Source organism: Pseudopipra pipra, chromosome 2 (assembly GCF_036250125.1).
Source record: "Pseudopipra pipra isolate bDixPip1 chromosome 2, bDixPip1.hap1, whole genome shotgun sequence".
Lineage (NCBI taxonomy): Eukaryota > Metazoa > Chordata > Aves > Passeriformes > Pipridae > Pseudopipra > Pseudopipra pipra.
In genome coordinates, this window is record NC_087550.1 from 119,254,759 (window position 1) to 119,271,921 (window position 17,163).

At 56.8% G+C, this 17,163-nt stretch overlaps 2 protein-coding genes across 2 annotated transcripts in view; one reads left to right on the forward strand and one right to left on the reverse strand.

The window, feature by feature from the left end:
• Nucleotides 1-17,163, forward strand: part of NUP98 (nucleoporin 98 and 96 precursor) — a 209,302-nt gene that overhangs the window by 50,860 nt on the left and 141,279 nt on the right. The gene's annotated exons all lie outside the window — the stretch shown is intronic.
• On the reverse strand, nt 3,373-6,385 carry LOC135410487 (olfactory receptor 52I2-like). The gene is made up of 2 exons (XM_064647243.1): nt 5,542-6,385; nt 3,373-3,775 (listed from the first exon to the last, which is right to left on the reverse strand). The coding sequence occupies exons 1-2, from the start codon at nt 6,365-6,367 to the stop codon at nt 3,672-3,674; spliced, it is 930 nt and encodes a 309-aa protein (XP_064503313.1). The 5' UTR covers nt 6,368-6,385; the 3' UTR covers nt 3,373-3,671.

Below are 17,163 nucleotides of genomic sequence, written 5' to 3' on the forward strand. Positions count from 1 at the left end.
CCAGGACAGGGGCAGTCAGGACACCCCGGCATTCCCTGCTGGTCACGGGTGGCCTTGGCACGTGGAGCCTGGAGCACGGAGAGGTCCCTCGTACCCCTGGGGGGACACAGTCCCTGGTTTGGGAACAGTCGCTCCGGGTGTGGGACCCCCGGCCCCCCGTGCAGGGCCGGGCCCGGTGTTCTGTGCTGGAGCATCACTGTGCCGGCCAACAGAGCACTGCTGGCCCCAGGGACCCTGGGGACACGTGCCTTGGGCAGAGATTTGGGCTGTGTGACGGTGACAGGAGGCAGGCGCGTCCTCCCCCCGGCGTCTGGGCCCCGCTGACTCACTTCCCTCCCCGGACTTTCCAACGAGCTGAAGTTAAAAGCAATTGAACTTTGTTTATTATGTTTTTTCCATCAGGTTCCCTTCCTGGGAGAGTCCAATTAGCGCTAACGAGCCGGCTGGTAATTACGGCGCGGGCCCCAGGAGCTTCGAGCGCCGGTGGCCGCGACCCCCCCGCCGCTGCCCGGGGCCAATTACCGGCCCTGTCACCCCTGTCACCCCCGGGACCGGCCCTCGCTGCCGCGGGTGCTGTGCCCGCTGTGCCCGCTGTCCCCGCTGTGCCCGCTGTGCCCGCTCCGTCCCTCCAGACAAACCTTCCCCCGGCAGTGACTCCTGCCCGCGGGGACATCGCTGTCCACTGGCTCTGTCCCCTTTGTGGGGGGTGTTTGTGCCTCGCTGTCCCCTGGCTCTGTCCCCTCTGCGGGGGGTGTTTGTGCCTCGCTGTCCCCCGGCTCTCTGTCCCCTTTGGGGGGGGTGTTTGTGCCTCGCTGTCCCCTGGCTCTCTGTCCCCTTTGGGGGGGGTGTTTGTGCCTCGCTGTCCCCTGGCTCTGTCCCCTCTGCGGGGGGTGTTTGTGCCTCGCTGTCCCCTGGCTCTCTGTCCCCTTTGTGGGGGGTGTTTGTGCCTCGCTGTCCCCTGGCTCTGTCCCCTCTGCGGGGGGTGTTTGTGCCTCGCTGTCCTCTGGCTCTGTCCCGTTTGGGGGGGGTGTTTGTGCCTCGCTGTCCCCCGGCTCTCTGTCCCCTTTGGGGGGGGTGTTTGTGCCTCGCTGTCCCCTGGCTCTGTCCCCTTTGCGGGGGGTGTTTGTGCCTCGCTGTCCCCTGGCTCTGTCCCCTTTGCGGGGGTTGTTTGTGCCTCGCTGTCCCCTGGCTCTGTCCCCTTTGGGGGGGGTGTTTGTGCCTCGCTGTCCCCTGGCTCTGTCCCCTTTGCGGGGGGTGTTTGTGCCTCGCTGTCCCCCCGTGCCCGCTGTGGGACTCTCCCGGGCTGTCCCGAGGGGACCCCCGTGCCCCCTCCTGCTGCCGGGGGGTTTCTCCAGCCCCCACGGGAGCGGACTCTGTGCAGCCCCCCTGGGTCTGTGGGGCAGCTCCTGCCATGAAGAGCGAGAGCCAAGTGCAAACTTCCCTGTAAAAATCAGAGTGATCCTCCCCCAAATCCAGCTCAAGGTTTGGGGAAGTTTTAGGGGCTGAAAATGCCACGGTAAAACGGGAAAACCTGTTTCGGTGGCAGCTCCAGCCCCACACCTGGGTCTGGAGTTTGGGTGGTGCAGGTTCCGAGCGGGTTGTACACAACAGCCAAGCAAGGAAATGCTGCTGGACAGCGATAATTTATTTGGAATTAACTAAACGTTAATTCTGAGGGTGGCTGAGGCTGGGGTGGGGCTGTGGGGGAGGGAGGGATGGCGCAGGTTTTGGGCTGAGGGGGACAGGCAGGAGGATGGGGGGAGAGCTGGAGTCTGTGTCCAGCCTGGGGCCCAAGGGCTGGACTTGCTGAAACCGTGGAGTCAGGAACATCCTGCTCACCCAGCTCTCTCCTGCTGGGTCTGTGTATGGCCACTGGCCTGGAGGGGTTTCTGCCCAGGAGCTGCAGTCCAACCAGTGTCCCCAGCCAAGGGGCTTGGAGCACTCTGGGCTACTGGAAGGTGACCCTGCCCACGGCAGGGGGTGGAACAGGATGAGTTTCAGGGTTCCTCCCAACCCAAACCTTCTGTGATTCCATGATTCCATGACCTTGAGGGGCTGTAGCAGTTCAGGGGTGCTGCCATTGCACCCCTGGTTTTGCAACTCTGCAACCAGCTCTGGAGGGAGCAGAGACCCCTCCACACGTGGCCAGGGCTGGGGTCACTGCCCAAACCCACCAGCCTTTGCTCGTGCCCCCTTCTGCCCATCTCTGAAGAGCCCCATCAGAGGGCACCCACCCACCCCACCAGCACACTCAGGGCTGAACTTGTTTGCTTTGGACACTTCACTCCAAGGAGAGATTCAAAATTAGCAAGTAAGCCCTGGCTCAGAGCTGGAATCATCCTGAGGCTCCTGAGGCTCTGCTGGAATTGTCCTGAGGCTCATCTGGAATCTTCTGAGGCTCATCTGGAATCTTCTGAGGCTCATCTGGAATCTTCTGAGGCTCGTTACTCAGCTCTCCCTGTTGGGCTCACAGCTACTCTGCAGGTAAACAAGGCAAAGTGCCTCTTTCCTTGGGGCTCCTCCATGCAGGAACCTGGGGGTGGATGAACTCTGGTCCAGGAGTTGTCCTGAGCCACCACTGCCCCTCCCCACCCCTGCCCCTCCCCACCACCACCCCATGTACCTTCATAATGGGCTCTTGTCCACCCTCACATGGCGCTGGGGCAAATGTTGTCCCCTAAACTGGCCAAAACCCAAGACCCCCCCAGCTAGTCGGGACTTGCCCCGGTGCTGGTTTCTCACTGGTCTGCAGGGAGCAGAGCCCTCCCTTCACTGAGCCCTGGCTGAGGCAGTGGGAGTTTTCCAAGAGAAACCACAGGATGTGGAGGGCACATCCTGACCACCACCAGTGGGATGGGCCAACAGAAACCTCGTGAGTTCATCCAGGAGAAGGGAAAAGTCCTGCCAGGACTGGGGAACCAGCACAGGACCAGCTGCCTGGAAAAGCAGCTTGGCAGAGAAGGCCCTGGTGCACACCAGGCTGAGCCTGAGCAAAGGTGTCAGCAGGAGCATTGCCACCAGGTAGAGGGGGGTGATCCTTCCCCTCTGCCACCCCTGGAGCTCTGGGTCCAGTGCTGGGCTCCCCAGTGTGAGAGAGACATGGGCACACTGGGCATGGCATGGACAGACAGTGACAGGAAGAGGGGAAATGGCTTTACACTGAAGAGGAGAGATTTTAATTAGATTTTGGGAAGAAATTCCTCCCTGTGAGGGTGGGGTGGGCCTGGCACAGGTTGCCCAGAGAAGCTGTGGCTGCCCCTGGATCCCTGGAAGTGTCCAAGGCCAGGTTGGACAGAGATGGGAACAAGCTGGGCTAGTGGAAGGTGTCCCTGCCCATGGCAGGGGGACTGGACAATCTTTAAAGTCCCTCCCAGCCCAAACAAGTCTGTGGTTCTGTGATTTCCAAGTGGTGTGTTGGAAGAGAGGAGTGCACTGGCCAAAGGGACAGTTGCCCAGCACCATCTGCCCTGGCCCCTTGGTTTCCTGTCCATGAGCTGTTGCCATGTCACCAGCTAGACACAGAAGGTCTAGCTTCCCTTTCCAGTCACTGCAGAGAGAGCAGAGATGGACCTTTCTGGGGGATAACTCCTTGGACTCAGCTTCACACCTATTCTGGGATGGGAGAACTCTTTTTGTGGCCGTGCCTCCCTCCCTCAGCCTCTGCCCTGCCTTTAGCAGCTCATGAGCCTGAGTCCTGCCAGCTGCCCCAGCAGTCTGAGGGTCCCCTCCTGGATCTGCTTCACCTTTATGCCATGAACGAGGGGGTTGAGTGTGGGAGGGACAGTCAGACACCAGTCAGCCACCAGTCAGACACCAGTCAGCCACCAGGACTTGGACGTGAGGTGTCAGGTCAGAGGGGAACATCTGCAGTACATGGGGAGGGCCAAGCTACATCTTTGTCCCCAGCTGCAGCTCCCTGGAGCAATGACAGAAACATTGGGATTTTGGCTGCTGTTGGTGTGACTGCAAACCTGTGCCCACAGCAGGTCTCCAGCACCATGGAATTTTGCTGTTTATTTTGGGAAAAGCTTTCAGAACCTGTTATCTACAGTGCTGTGGTCAGTGCCTTCAAGGGGACACATCACTGACAGCCCTGGCTGTCCCATGGGCTGCATGGGGCCACTTTCCCTTCTGCCTCTGCTCCCAGCCCCTCTGATTTCATGGAGTCATGGAACAGTTTGGGTTGGAAAGAATCTTAAAGCCCATCCAGTGCCACCCCTGCCATGGGCAGGGACACCTTCCACCAGCCCAGGGTGCTCCAAGCTCCATCCAGCCTGGCCTTGGACACTCCCAGGGATCCAGGGGCAGCCACAGCTTCTCTGGGCAGCCTGTGCCAGGGCCTCCCCACCCTGCAGACAGTGTTGGGTTGGCAGGAAGGGGCAGCTCTTACTTTTGGGGAGCTCTGAGCCTCCAGTGAGGACCTGAGGGACCTCTGGACAGTCTCCCTTGGTCACATCAAGTGCTGTGGATGGGTGAGGGGAAGCCCTGGCTGCCCACCCACATCTGAGCCACCCTCAAGGCTCTCCTGAAGAAGGGCTGTGATTGTGCCCTCAGCTCCTGGCACGGAAGGGCTGCAGGTTGGGGTGATTCCTGACACCAACGAGTGACTTTGCAGGAGGGAGAAAGCACCTCTGAGTGTCCAAGGGGGTCTTTGGCAGGTTCTGCCAGACTTCCATGAGGCCTGGAATGCTGGGGGCTGCAGACCCTTCCCCTGGATTACTGGGGCTGATGTGCTGAGCTGCCAATTGCTCCCCTGACGTCAATGCCCAGCAGAAAGCCCAAGATGTTAATGGGATATTTGGTCAATAAAGAATTAAAGGATTGGAGCCAAATTAAATTATGGCAATCAGTGAGGCCTGCAGGAAACAGCTCCTGTCAAACAAACCCGATTTTCTTTCCTGGTGAGTGAAGGGTTTAGTTAATCAATGTGATCCGTGTCTGTGAGCACAGAGCTGTCAGAGACAGGGGCCTCTGCCCTGCTCAGGTGAGGGGCTGGCACAGCTCACCTGGGAATACCAGCAGGACTGGGGGGTTCAGAGACCTCAAAATGAAGCTGTCAGGGACCATCCTAGAACCACAGAATCCCACACTGGTTTGGGTTGGGAGGGACCTCAAAGCCCATTCGGTGCCACCCCCTGCCATGGGCAGGGACACCTTCCACCAGCCCAGGTTGCCACAAGCCCCGTCCAGCCTGGCCTTGATGACCAGCCCAGACAGGAATGTGCTGCATGAGCTGCCTCCAGCAGAATTAAAAGGCCTTTTTTGTGTTTTCCTGGAGCGATGCTGGGGCAGTTTCATCCCTGGCTCTGCTGTACCAGTGGCTGGAAGCCTCTGCTGGCTCTTATTCCAAGGATCATGCCATGGAATGGGCTGTTTGTGCCTCCAGCAGACCCTCCCCAAGGCCCAGGCAGTGTAAAGCCAAAATGTGCAAATTCAGCATAGAAAAAAAATGCAAATTTGGAACAGCAGGAAAATTCTGTCAACTGTTTTTTTAGATGTCATGGAAGGTGCAGCAGAAAGTTGGATAAACACCAGGTGCGGCGGGCAGGGCCAGGGCCAGGTCTGCCAGCAGGACCCGCGCGGGCGTGGGCACGGCACTGCCCAAGTGCTGGGCGTAGACGGAGACGATGCCGGGCAGGTAGAAGAGCAGCACCACGCACAGGTGGCACCCGCACGTGCTCAGGGCCCTGCGGTGTGCCCCATGCCCCGGCACGGCCCGCAGGATGCGGCCGCAGGACGCGGCGATGCAGGCCCCGATGCAGGCCCCGTCCGCGCCCGCCGTGAGGGAGGAGGCGGCCATGCTGTAGAGCCCGGCGGGCGCGGGGTCGGCGCAGGCCGGCCCAGCCACGGCCTGGTGCTCGCGGTACGAGTGGGGCACCGCGCGCGGGCCGCAGCAGGGCGGGGACGTCACCAGCCCCGTCAGGGGCACCACGAAGAGGAGAGCCCTGAGCACGATGGCCAGGCCCATCTGGGCCACAGGGTGGCAGATGGCCACGTAGCGGTCGAGGGCCATGGCCAGGAGCAATCCCGACTCCGCCGACGTGGCGGAGTGGACGAGGAACATCTGGCCGAAGCAGGCCGCGGAGCCGATCCAGGCAGAGCTCAGCCACAGCACGCTCAGCAGCCTGGGGACCACGGCCCTCACCATGAGCACGTCGACGGCCGCCAGCATGGCCAGGAGCCCGTGGCAGGGGGCAGGCAGGGACTTGTCCAGCCCAGTGACCAGCAACACCGCCCCGTTTCCCACCAGGGCCATGACATAGGCCGAGCAGAAAAGGACACCCAGGCAGGTGGGGAAAGCTTCCAGGCCAGGGACACCCACCAGGATGAAGGAGGAGGAGCTGCTGTTGGAGGGATCAGAAGCCATGAGGGAGAATCTTGATTTGTGTTTAAAAGCAGACACCGAGTTTTCAGCCCTGCGGTGTCGGGGGGATAAGGTGGAGACTCTGCAGCAGTGCAAGAGCCAAATCAGGAATGCACATTGTTGTTACAACGGGTGAGACAGCGTAACATCACCTTTTCCTGCTGGAAAGGGTGGTGAGGCCTTGGCAGGGGCTGCCCAGGGAGGTTTGGAGTGCCCAGCCCTGGAGGTGTCCCAGGAAGGCCTGGCCGTGGCACTCAGTGCTCTGGGCTGGGGGACAAGGTGGGGATGGGGCACAGGGGGATCCATGGGCTGGGAGGGCTTTTCCAGCTGCAGTGATCCTGGGATTCTGTGATTCTATGATCACCTGATAGGGGGAATGGATCAGAAACACTGAATAAATGGGGCTGTTGTGGCTTGGAAGTTGCTACAAGGTGAAGAAGTTCATGTTTCAGGTTGAGCCAGGGATAACCAAGGCACTTTTACAGTCTGTTGCTTGTGAAAGGCTTAGTTGCTCACCAGGGCTCAGCTGACATCCCAAAATAAGCTGCAAGATGAGAGAACAAGGAGAGCAAGGTCAGCTTCCAGCCCTGGCTTCCCTCCATGAGCCCGACATAGGAATTCCCTCCAGCTCTGTAGGGCAAAAAGTGGTCTCAGACAGTGCCCTGGGCCATTAAATGTGATCATGAAATGGCCTTTCTCTGCTCTGTCTCCATTCTGTCATTCACCTGGGAGAGAAGCCCGCAAGGCCAAGCAGAGGAAAATGCTTTTTTCTGAGGTTTCATTCTGACAGGAGAAGTTTGAAGGTAACACAGAAACTCCAGAGAACAGTCCTGGAGGGACAGGAAGAGTCTGAGTGTGGTGGGCAGGGTCTGCACATTCATTTGTGCTGAAACTTTGCTGCTGCTGCTGCTTCTCCCCACAAAGTGGAAAGGCCAGGCAGGTGCTGACACACCAGCTCCTGCCTGTTGGGAGAAATTCCCTGTGTAATCATCCACCAGGAGCTTCTTAGAGAGGAGCAAACTCCTTTTGGCAAGACACAAACTCACCTGGTCTTAGCCTGAACATTTGGGAGTTGTCTTACCTCTGCTCCCATCCTGGGCTGGCTCTGGCTGGTGTCTCCAACCCTCCCCTCCGTAGTCTGGGAGTTACAAGCTTGAAGTTGAACACATTTATACTCCATCAGTACAAAAATCTAAGGTAGGAGAAGGGGGGAGATCCAGAACACTCTGAGGATGCAGCTCAGCAGGACTCTGGTCACCTGCACACCTCTGCAGGTGGAAAGCACACCTTGTTCTGGGCTGGTGTGTCCCCTCCAGTTCCCACCCTGGGAACTGGCAGCAGATGTCCCCGTGCACCATCAGTGTGTGCTGCCCAGAGGGGTTTTGCTGTGAGAGCTGGTGCCCCTGGACACACTCTGAGATTCAGGTTTTCCCTGCCCTGGAGCCCTGAATCAGGACAGCCCCCCCAGCTGTGGGGCTGCTCCTGCTGGAGCCCAAACCCAAACCACCTCACTGGAGCCCCTCTCTGGACAGGCACCCACCCACAGGGTCCCTGTCCCTGGGTTAGGAAGGAAAACAAGTGACACGTCCCCTCCAGCATCCCCACACACACAGGGTGTGCACCTCCTTCCCCTCCAGCCCGTGGCAAAGGCAACAGTGCTGTGAAAATTGTCCTGTTTTCCAGGGAAAACAGAGGCATGGAAGGGTTAAACCAGTCTGTTGGCACTTTGGGAACGGGATGCAAGTTTCTCAGGCGCTGGTCCCCTCTGTTTTCCCCAATATACCAAAGGGCCAGACCTCATCTCTTTTGGATTTCCAGACATTTGACTTCCTTGACCCCTAAATATTTTCATCTCTTCTCCGAGCTGCTTTGAGTCCCCTGCAGGACACAAACCAGGAGGCTTTTCAGCCTGGCTGTGGTCAGGACACAAACCAGGAGGCTTTTCAGCCTGGATCTGGTCAGGGACACAAACCAGGAGGCTTTTCAGCCTGGATCTGGTGGGATACAAACCAGGAGGCTTTTCAGCCTGGCTGTGGTCAGGACACAAACCAGGAGGCTTTTCAGCCTGGCTTTACTCAGTGACACAAACCAAGAGACATTTCAGCCTGTGTCCAGTCATCTGCGTGTGCCACAGGAGGCCAAATACTGCAAAGCCAACCTTGTGCCAGCGCTGCCCAGCTGAGGGTGTTGGTGAAGGTTTGTTGCTCAGAGGGCTCTGTTTGCAGCCCCTCAGCTCCCTGGGCTGTGAACCCACTGCTGGCCCGGGCCACTCCAGCAGCAAACACTTCTGTCCAGAGTTATTTGTCTGAGATCCTGTAAGCCTGTGCTTGGGAAACAGCAGCTCCTCCCTCTCTGCTCCCCGCCTGAGGCATCTGTTCCCCAGATCCCATGTTCTGCTCTGGCCAGTGGTACCTGCACTTCATCCTGGTGACAAAGCTCTCCAGGTTATTAAATAATGCTGCTCAACCAGCATCAGGCTCAGCTTTCCCTGGGTCCTTCTGGTTCACAGGGCTGCTCCGGTCCTGTTTCCTTATGGAATCACAGAAGGTTTGGCTTGGAAGGGATTTTAAGGATCATCTTATGCCACTCCCTGCCATGGGCAGGGACACCTTCCACTGGGGAGCCCAGGTTGCTCCAAGCTCTGTTCAGCCTGGCCTTGGACACTTCCAGGGATCCAGGGGCAGCCACAGCTTCTCTGGGCAACCTGGGCCAGGGCCTCCCCACCCTCCCAGCCAGGAATTCCTTCCCAATCTCCCATCTAACCCACCCTCCTTCAGGGAGGGTCTCACACACTGGGGTGTTGGTGCCCTGTCCCAGCCCTGTGTGCAGCATCACCCCTGGAGTGGCTGCTCCTTCCTCTCCCCTGCTCTGCCCCAGCCCTGCACGGAGCTCTCCTGCCCCAGCCCCCAGGAGCAGTGGCAGCTGCAGCCTCCACACCAAGGTGCAGGAGCCTGTGCTGTTTTGGCTATTTTTGGGGTGTACCTGTGACCACAGGGATGGAACAGCACGTTCCAGCTGGTGCTGCTCAGGTGGGACCCTGACACACTCCTGAGCGTTTCCTTTGGGCTTGGTTGGTGTGAAAGGCTGACAGAGTTTTATTTTGTGCAATTACCTAGTTCAGTAATTTGTAAACTGAATATTCCCTGACTCCTGAGCTGGTGCTGCTTCTGTAAACAGTGTTCAAGTCATACCTAAATACCTGCCAAAAAATGTCACCCAGTGTAGATTATCTAATTATAGACCATTGTTTCTGTGTTAAATGTCTTTCAGGTGCTGAAAGTACCATAAATTTTCCCATTAAGTTTGGAAAACACTGGTCTATTTTTTTTTCTTCACTCACAAGAAGTTCCTCCAGAGAGGAGAGGAGCCAATCCTTACCTTCCTGGTGGTGTTTGCATCCTCTTCATGCCCAGGCACGAAGGGGCCAGGCTGGAGCTGTGAGCAGGGCACTGCAGGTGCTCCCAGGTGACAGGGCTGGCAGTGTCACCCTGTGTCTGCAGCGTGGCTGAGGTGGTTGAACCGAGGAGGAGCCAGGTAATTAGCACTGCTGTAATTAACCCGACCAAGGAAGCCAGAGGAGGCTGCAGGTGTGTGACTGGCAGATCTTGACCACAGTATTCACCAAATCTGTGATGCCTGGAACTGCTGGAGCAGCTCATTAACTCCACCAGAGACAAAGCCCACTTAGATGTATTAGCAATGCTGCACAGCAGCTCTTCTGGGTAGATTCTTTCATATTCCACCTTGATTTGGCTAAAACTTGAACTTGGCACTATCTTTAAAAATCCTGGCACAAGACCAGGTTAAATGTAAAACTGTCCCTCCCCAGCTCAGCTGGATGATTGGCCTGGCCCTGCCCGTACCTGCAGCACCTGCAGATACTGATTCTGTCCCACAGGCAACTCCTCAACCTGCCAGAAGGACCTGCAGGGAAATATTTATGTCTTAAGGAACCTGATTACCCTAATCTGGGACTTCAGGGACTGAATCACCACTGAGGAGAAGCTGCTGCCTGGGAAAAGCCAGGAATAGAAACAGTAAACAACAAAAGCACTTCTCCCACAGCAGGGGTGGTGTCTGCCCCAGCACCCAGAGTGCCAAACACATTCCACAGAGGGGGGATATTTTATCTCTGAGCTGTTGGAGCGAGTCCAGAGGAGGCCATGGAGATGCTCTAAAGGCTGGAGCCCCTCTGCTCTGGAAACAGGCTGGGAGAGCTGGGAGTGTTCACCTGGAGAAGAGAAGGCTCCAGGGAGAGCTGAGAGCCCCTTTCAGAGCCCAAAGGGGCTCCAGGAGAGCTGGAGAGGGACTGGGGACAAGGGATGGAGGGACAGGACAAGGGGGAGTGGCTTCAAATTGCCAGAGGACAGGGTTAGATGGGATATTGGGAAGGAATTCCTGGCTGGGAGGGTGGGGAGGCCCTGGCCCAGGTTGCCCAGAGAAGCTGTGGCTGCCCCTGGATCCCTGGAATTGTCCAAGGCCAGGTTGGACGGGGCTTGGAGCAACCTGGGCTGGTGGAAGGTGTCCCTGCCCGTGGCAGGAGTGGCACTGGATGGGCTTTAAGGTCTTCCCCAACCCAAACCAAACCAGTCTGGAACTCTATGAACTGCACATGAAAATTGCAGCATGGGATGGGCCACAGAAATCTACCCCAGACACGTCAGTTCTGCAGCTCCTACAGGATCCACTTCAAATCCCTCTCATCTCATGAATCTTTCCAAGTTAATGACTTGAGAACTGTGAGTAAATAGGAGCTGAAAGCAGTGGCACTGGAGCAGTCCCAGTGAGCAGAACCCAGCCCAGAGGCTGAGGGTGCTCAGTCCCGGGGTGGGCTGTGCAGGACCTGCAGAGTGTTCAGTGTGACCCCCAGGGCTGGCAGGAGCTGGGGAGAGACCCTCCCTGTGTGAGCTCCACGGGCTGCTCTGCTGCTCCTGCCCAGTGCCAAGGACCTGCTGGGGGCTGCTCGACCCCCAGAGAGCTGCTGGTGCTGCTGGAACATTTGATAAAGGGGGTGGAGGGAAGAGGGGCCAAACCAGGGAGTGCCCAGCCCTGGAGGTGTCCCAGGAAGGCCTGGCCGTGGCACTCAGTGCTCTGGGCTGGGGGACAAGCTGGGGATGGGGTACAGGGGGATCCATGGGCTGGGAGGGCTTTTCCAGCCCCAGTGGTCCTGGGATTCTGTGGGGGACCAGCTCCTAGGTCATGGGGAGGAGCATAAACATGTGAACAACAATTTTTTATCTGTCTTTTTGGTTGCCTTTGTCCTCCTGTTTATAACTCAGATGTAATTTCTGTTGCCTGAATTAGTAATTGATGTCAGGGGCTGCTGCAGAGCTGCCTCCCAGAACAGTGCTGCAAATACAGCACAAAAAGATAATGAAATCCACAATATTTCTAGTGATTTAATGAGCCTACTTCCTTTATTTCCTGCAAGGCTTAGAACAAGAAAGGTGTTTTGCTGCAGAGCTGGAATATTTATAAGTCTGGACTGATACAAAAGGTGGTTCACTGTGTCTAAAGAACTGATGTGGCCCAAGAGCAGATCTGGCCTGTTTTCCTGTGTCCCTGATCTGGCTGTTGCCATCCCAGCCCAGCAGGGAAGGAACCCCCACACCCAGGGAGCTCGTGGCCCACGCTGCCCTCAGGGTCACAGGGTCTTGTGGGGTCTCTGTTGGCTCCCTCCAGGGGTCCTCAGCAACTCTTCCTCCAGCCCAGAGCCCACAGCCAAGGAGAAGGGAAAAAATAGAAATGTGATATTTAAATATATAAAAAATATAAATATATAAAAATAAATAATATAAATAGTCATTTTTCACACCTGTGGGAGGTTGCCAAACTAGTTGAGCAGGAACTGAGCTTGGCACATACAGGAAAGGAGGGAATTGGGTTGTTTTGAAGCTTTTTATGACACCCCCCCAGACTCAGTGGAAATGAAGGACCATGGGAGAACTTTGCAATGCTGGGAGATGAAGAGAGAAACTGGACAGTGAAATTCAGAATGGATTCATTCCCTTGGGGCAGTACCTGCTCAGGGGTGGGTTCTCCACAGAACACCTCCTCCTGCCCTGGCCTTGCTGCTCCTCGTGCTGTTTCTCACTCTTGTTGTTCCCTCCTCTCAGGGTTTGACATTTTCTCCCCTTTATAAACATATTTTCACAAAGACACCACAATTCCCCATCCCTGGAAGTGTCCCAGGCCAGGTTGGACGGGGCCTGGAGCACCCTGGGCTGGTGGAAGGTGTCCCTGCCCATGGCAGGGGTGGCACTGGGTGGGCTTTGAGGCCCCTCCCGACTCAAACCTGTCTGTGATTCCATAATTCCATGATTCCATGATTCCATAATTCCATGATTTCATGATTCCATGATTCCATGATTCCATAATTCCATAATTCCATGATTCCATGATTCCATAATTCCATGATTCCACGATTCCATGATTCCACGATTCCATAATTCCATGATTCCATGATTCCATAATTCCATGATTCCATAATTCCATGATTCCATGATTCCATGATTGTATGACGAGTCTATTCCTGATCTGACTGATCACCTGTGACTGGCTCTGGGCAGCCCCAGGGCTCCCTCCTCTGCTGAAATCTGCCCCAAAACACCTCCCCACAAACCTGCTGTTTGCAAATATGATTTTGCCGTGTGGGTAATGAGTTAATTTGTTCCTAATTCAGGAAATGAAGCTCTTAATTGGGTTTGTGCTAGAACTTTCTGCTTCCACGAAGTGGTGTTGATCTGCTCCTTCCAGAAAATTATTTTCTAAATTATAGGCAGTGCTTGAATGCAAGAAAAAGGTGACACGGTGGAAGAGTCAGTTGTAGGTGAGTGTTTCGTGCTGTCTGTCTGTCTGTCTGACTCTGTTCAGGGGGCACTGGGGACACTGCAATGTCCTGGAATGCACAGCGAGGACAGGAGCAGGTCCCAGCTCAGTGTCAGCTCCTGGTGGGCTTTGAGTGCACCCAGAAAACCACCAACTGCTGGGCTGGTGAGCCCTTGGTTGCAGCCCTTTCTTGCAGCCCTGGTGCTTGTTCTCAGAGTTTCCCAGAGCAGGGAAAAACTGAGGATTTCTCTGAGTATGCATTTTTTGCCATTTTTTTCCTCCAGCCAGGCCCCCAGCTCTCCCTTCCCTCCTACTTCTGCCCTTGGCCATCTATTCAGAGAAGACAAGGAAACCTCACACTCGTTCCCCTGGTGCTCACACGCCCTGAGGAGCAAAGGCAGGAGCTGGGGGGCCCTGGGGGAGCCCCGTGGGGTTTGGGGCTGGTGAAATGCAGCTCTCCAGCCCTCTGAGCTCTGTGAGCAGCCAGAGCAGGTCCTGGTGCCCTCCCCACATCCTCTGCTGTCACCTGGGTAAGTACAGGGGCTGCCTGAAGAAAACAGGGATGTTTGTCCTCTGACAGGGCAAATTCCTTGAGGGCTTGATTCAAACCAAGAATTTACAGAAGTCTCTGGCAGAAACAACAAACAGGGAGTTATGAAAGTGTTGGGAGGAAATAGCTTTGCTAAATATTTCTTTTAATCTCATATATAGAGATGGATTTGGGGTGGGTGGGATGGAACTGGGTGACCTTAAAAATCCTTTGAACCCCAGACTTTTCTGAGATGATTGGACTCAATGATCTCAGAGGTATTTTCCAACCTAAATGATTCTGTGATACTGTGATGATTAAAAGCCACCCTAAAATTCAGCCTTGATCAATAATTACACGTTTCCCTCATTCTCTCAAGTGGTTCAGAATAGGTGGTGGCTGCCTCTGGATCCCTGGGAGTGTCCAAGGCCAGGTTGGACGGGGCTTGGAGCACCCTGGGCTGGTGGAAGGTGTCCCTGCCCATGGCAGGGGTGGCACTGGATGGGCTTTGAGGTCCCTCCCAACTCAAACCTGTCTGTGATCCTGTGATTCCATGAGGGGTCAGAGTCTGAGTCAGATCTCAAGCAGTTTGTGCTCCTCAGTTGAGCAGAGGGTCTGAATTTCTAGCTGAGCAGAGGCACACACCCCTTTCTCCAGCTGCTGTGACAGGGGCTGAGCTCTGACCAGCAGCTGTTCCCCTGGAGCCTTTCACCTGCACTAAATGTACCTGCCTTTGCCCAGGAGTGTCCAATGTTCCTGTCTGGAATATTTCTCTGGAAATTCCCCCCACCTGCCCCCTGCTCCCCCGCTGGGCATCTGTGCAGCTGCTGGTCCCTGCTCCAGGGAGAACCAGCGGTTTCCAGGGGCTCAGACAGGACCTGGAATGTGCTGGGGAGTTTTCTGACGGCCTCAGGCAGGTGAAACATCACCCTCAGAGCTGTGCCCAGTTCTGGGCCTCACAACAGGAGAGACACTGAGGGGCTGGAGCGTGTCCAGGGAAGGGAATGGAGCTGGGGAAGGGAATGGAGCTGGGGAAGGGGCTGCCCAGGGAGGTTTGGAGTGCCCAGCCCTGGAGGTGTCCCAGGAAGGCCTGGCCGTGGCACTCAGTGCTCTGGGCTGGGGGACAAGGTGGGGATGGGGCACAGGGGGGATCCATGGGCTGGGAGGGCTTTTCCAGCCTCAGAGACTTTGGGATTCTGGGATTCAGTTTCTGGGTCTTATCTGAGCCTCTGAATGTCTTCCTTCCCATTTAACCTTCTTGGCAGCTGCGCAGCACAAATGCATTTTCCTTCCATCAGGGAGGGTTTGGTTAATTGACCTGCAGGTTTAGCTGATAAAGCTCCCTCCTAAAACATCACACACTTTGCCAAACTGGAACAAAAGGGGAAGAAATCAATACAGAGTCACACATAATGGGGCTGCTTCTCATCTCCCAGGGAGATGTTCTCTCTCGTGGTCTGACCATTTGGTTCAGCACAAACATTGACTTTTCCCTGCCTCCATCTCCCTCCCCTGCCCCCTCCCTTCCCTCTCCTGCCCAGCTGCTTCAGCCCTGCAGGGACCTGCACGGCCAAGGCTGCTCCAGCTGCTGCCCCATTCCCAGGGTGACCTGCGAGTGTCCTTCCCACCTCTCTTCATTCCACAGGGAGGAGCACCCTGGCCCCAGCCTGTCCTCCTGCCTGTGCTGCTGAGAAGCTTTTGGGCACCTCCCAAAGAGCTGAGCACCAAATCTCCTGAAAACTCTGGGTGTTTAAAGGGGACTGCAACCAGGGCAGACACTGAATGTCCCACTGTTCTCTCCTCATTTTCTGCTGCTGTGCCCAGTCCTGCCAGTGATCCTGGGGCTGGTCCACTGTGGTTTTTCCTTTGTTAAGCATAGAATCAGAGAGTGCTTTGGGTTGAAAGGGACCTTGGAGCTCACCCAGTGCCACTCCCTGCCATGGGCAGGGACATCTTCCACCAGCCCAGGTTGCTCCAAGCCCCGTCCAGCCTGGCCTTGGGCACTTCCAGGGATCCAGGGGCAGCCACAGCTTCTCTGGGCAACCTGGGCCAGGGCCTTCCACCCTCACAGGGAAGAATTCCTTCCCACACATCCATTTAGAAATTAAGAAATTATGTAATGTCTCCCTAATCTCTAACGGATGGGCTGGTCCTGCACCACGGCAGCTGCACAGGGTTCTTTGGCTCCTGGGAGTCTCTCCTCCCCACGCCGTGGCAGGTGGGGTGTCTCAGAGCAGGGCTTTTATTCCAAGGCGCTGCTGTTTCCAGGCCCTCGGACCGTCGGTGTGTGAGGTGTCCCCTTCCAACGTGTGTGAGATGTCTCCTTCCAACATGTGTGAGGTGTCCCCTTCCAATATGTGTGAGATGTCTCCTTCCAACATGTGTGAGGTGTCCCCTTCCAACGTGTGTGAGATGTCCCCTTCCAACATGTGTGTGAGATGTCCCCTTCCAACATGTGTGTGAGGTGTCCCCTTCCAACATGTGTGAGATGTCCCCTTCCAATATGTGTGAGATGTCCCCTTCCAACATGTGTGAGATGTCCCCTTCCAACATGTGTGTGAGATGTCTCCTTCCAAAGTGTGTGAGATGTCCCCTTCCAACATGTGTGTGAGATGTTCCCTTCCAAAGTGTGTGAGATGTCCCCTTCCAACAGGACTGCCCCCAGCCCCCTGACCTGCCTCCTCGGGGCATTCGGGGTGTGCCAATGAGCAGCTCCTGGGTGGCACTGCCCCTGTGCTGCCCGTGCCTGCTGATGGTGCTGGGGCACCGCTCCCTGCTCCGGGCCCTCCGGACACACCAGGGACTCCACAGGGCCACGGCTCTGTGCTGCCCTGCTGGCCTGGCACACCCGGGCTGTCCCTGCACACCCGGGCTGTCCCTGCACACCCGGGCTGTCCCTGCTGGCTGTGCCGGCCCTGTCCTGCTCCTGCTCCGAGCCGTGCCTCCAGGCCTGCCTGGCCCAGGTGTTCCTCATCCACACCTTCTGGGCCATCAGGCCAGGGGTCCTGCTGGCCACGGCCTTTCACCAGTGCGGCTCCATGCGTGGCTCCGCTGGGTAGGGCGCGGTGCTGGCTGTGCCCTGTGCCCTGTGCCCATGGTGCTGGCTGTGCCCCACGCCCGTGGTGCTGGCTGTGCCCTGTGCCCTGTGCTCGTGGTGCTGGCTGTGCCCCATGCCCGTGGTGCTGGCTGTGCTCTGTGCCCTGTGCTCGTGGTGCTGGCTGTGCCCCATGCCCGTTGTGCTGACCATGCCACTGTGCCCATGGTGCTGGCTGTGCCCCATGCCCGTGGTACTGGCCATGCCACTGTGCCCATCGTGCTGGCTGTGCCCCATGCCCGTGGTACTGGCCATGCCACTGTGCCCATGGTGCTGGCTGTGCCCCGTGCCCCATGCCTGTGGTGCTGCCCGTGCTGTCCTCCCTCACGAGATGCCCTCTGCAGGTTA

Coding starts and splice junctions, on each gene's coding strand:
- LOC135410487 (XM_064647243.1), bottom strand. CDS start 6,367: ATGGCTTCTGATCCCTCCAACAGCAGCTCCTCCTCCTTCATCCTGGTG. Junction 3,776..5,541: donor CCTGGCCCTGGCCCTGCCCG/CCGCACCTGGTG, acceptor TGACTGTCCCTC/CCACACTCAACCCCCTCGTT.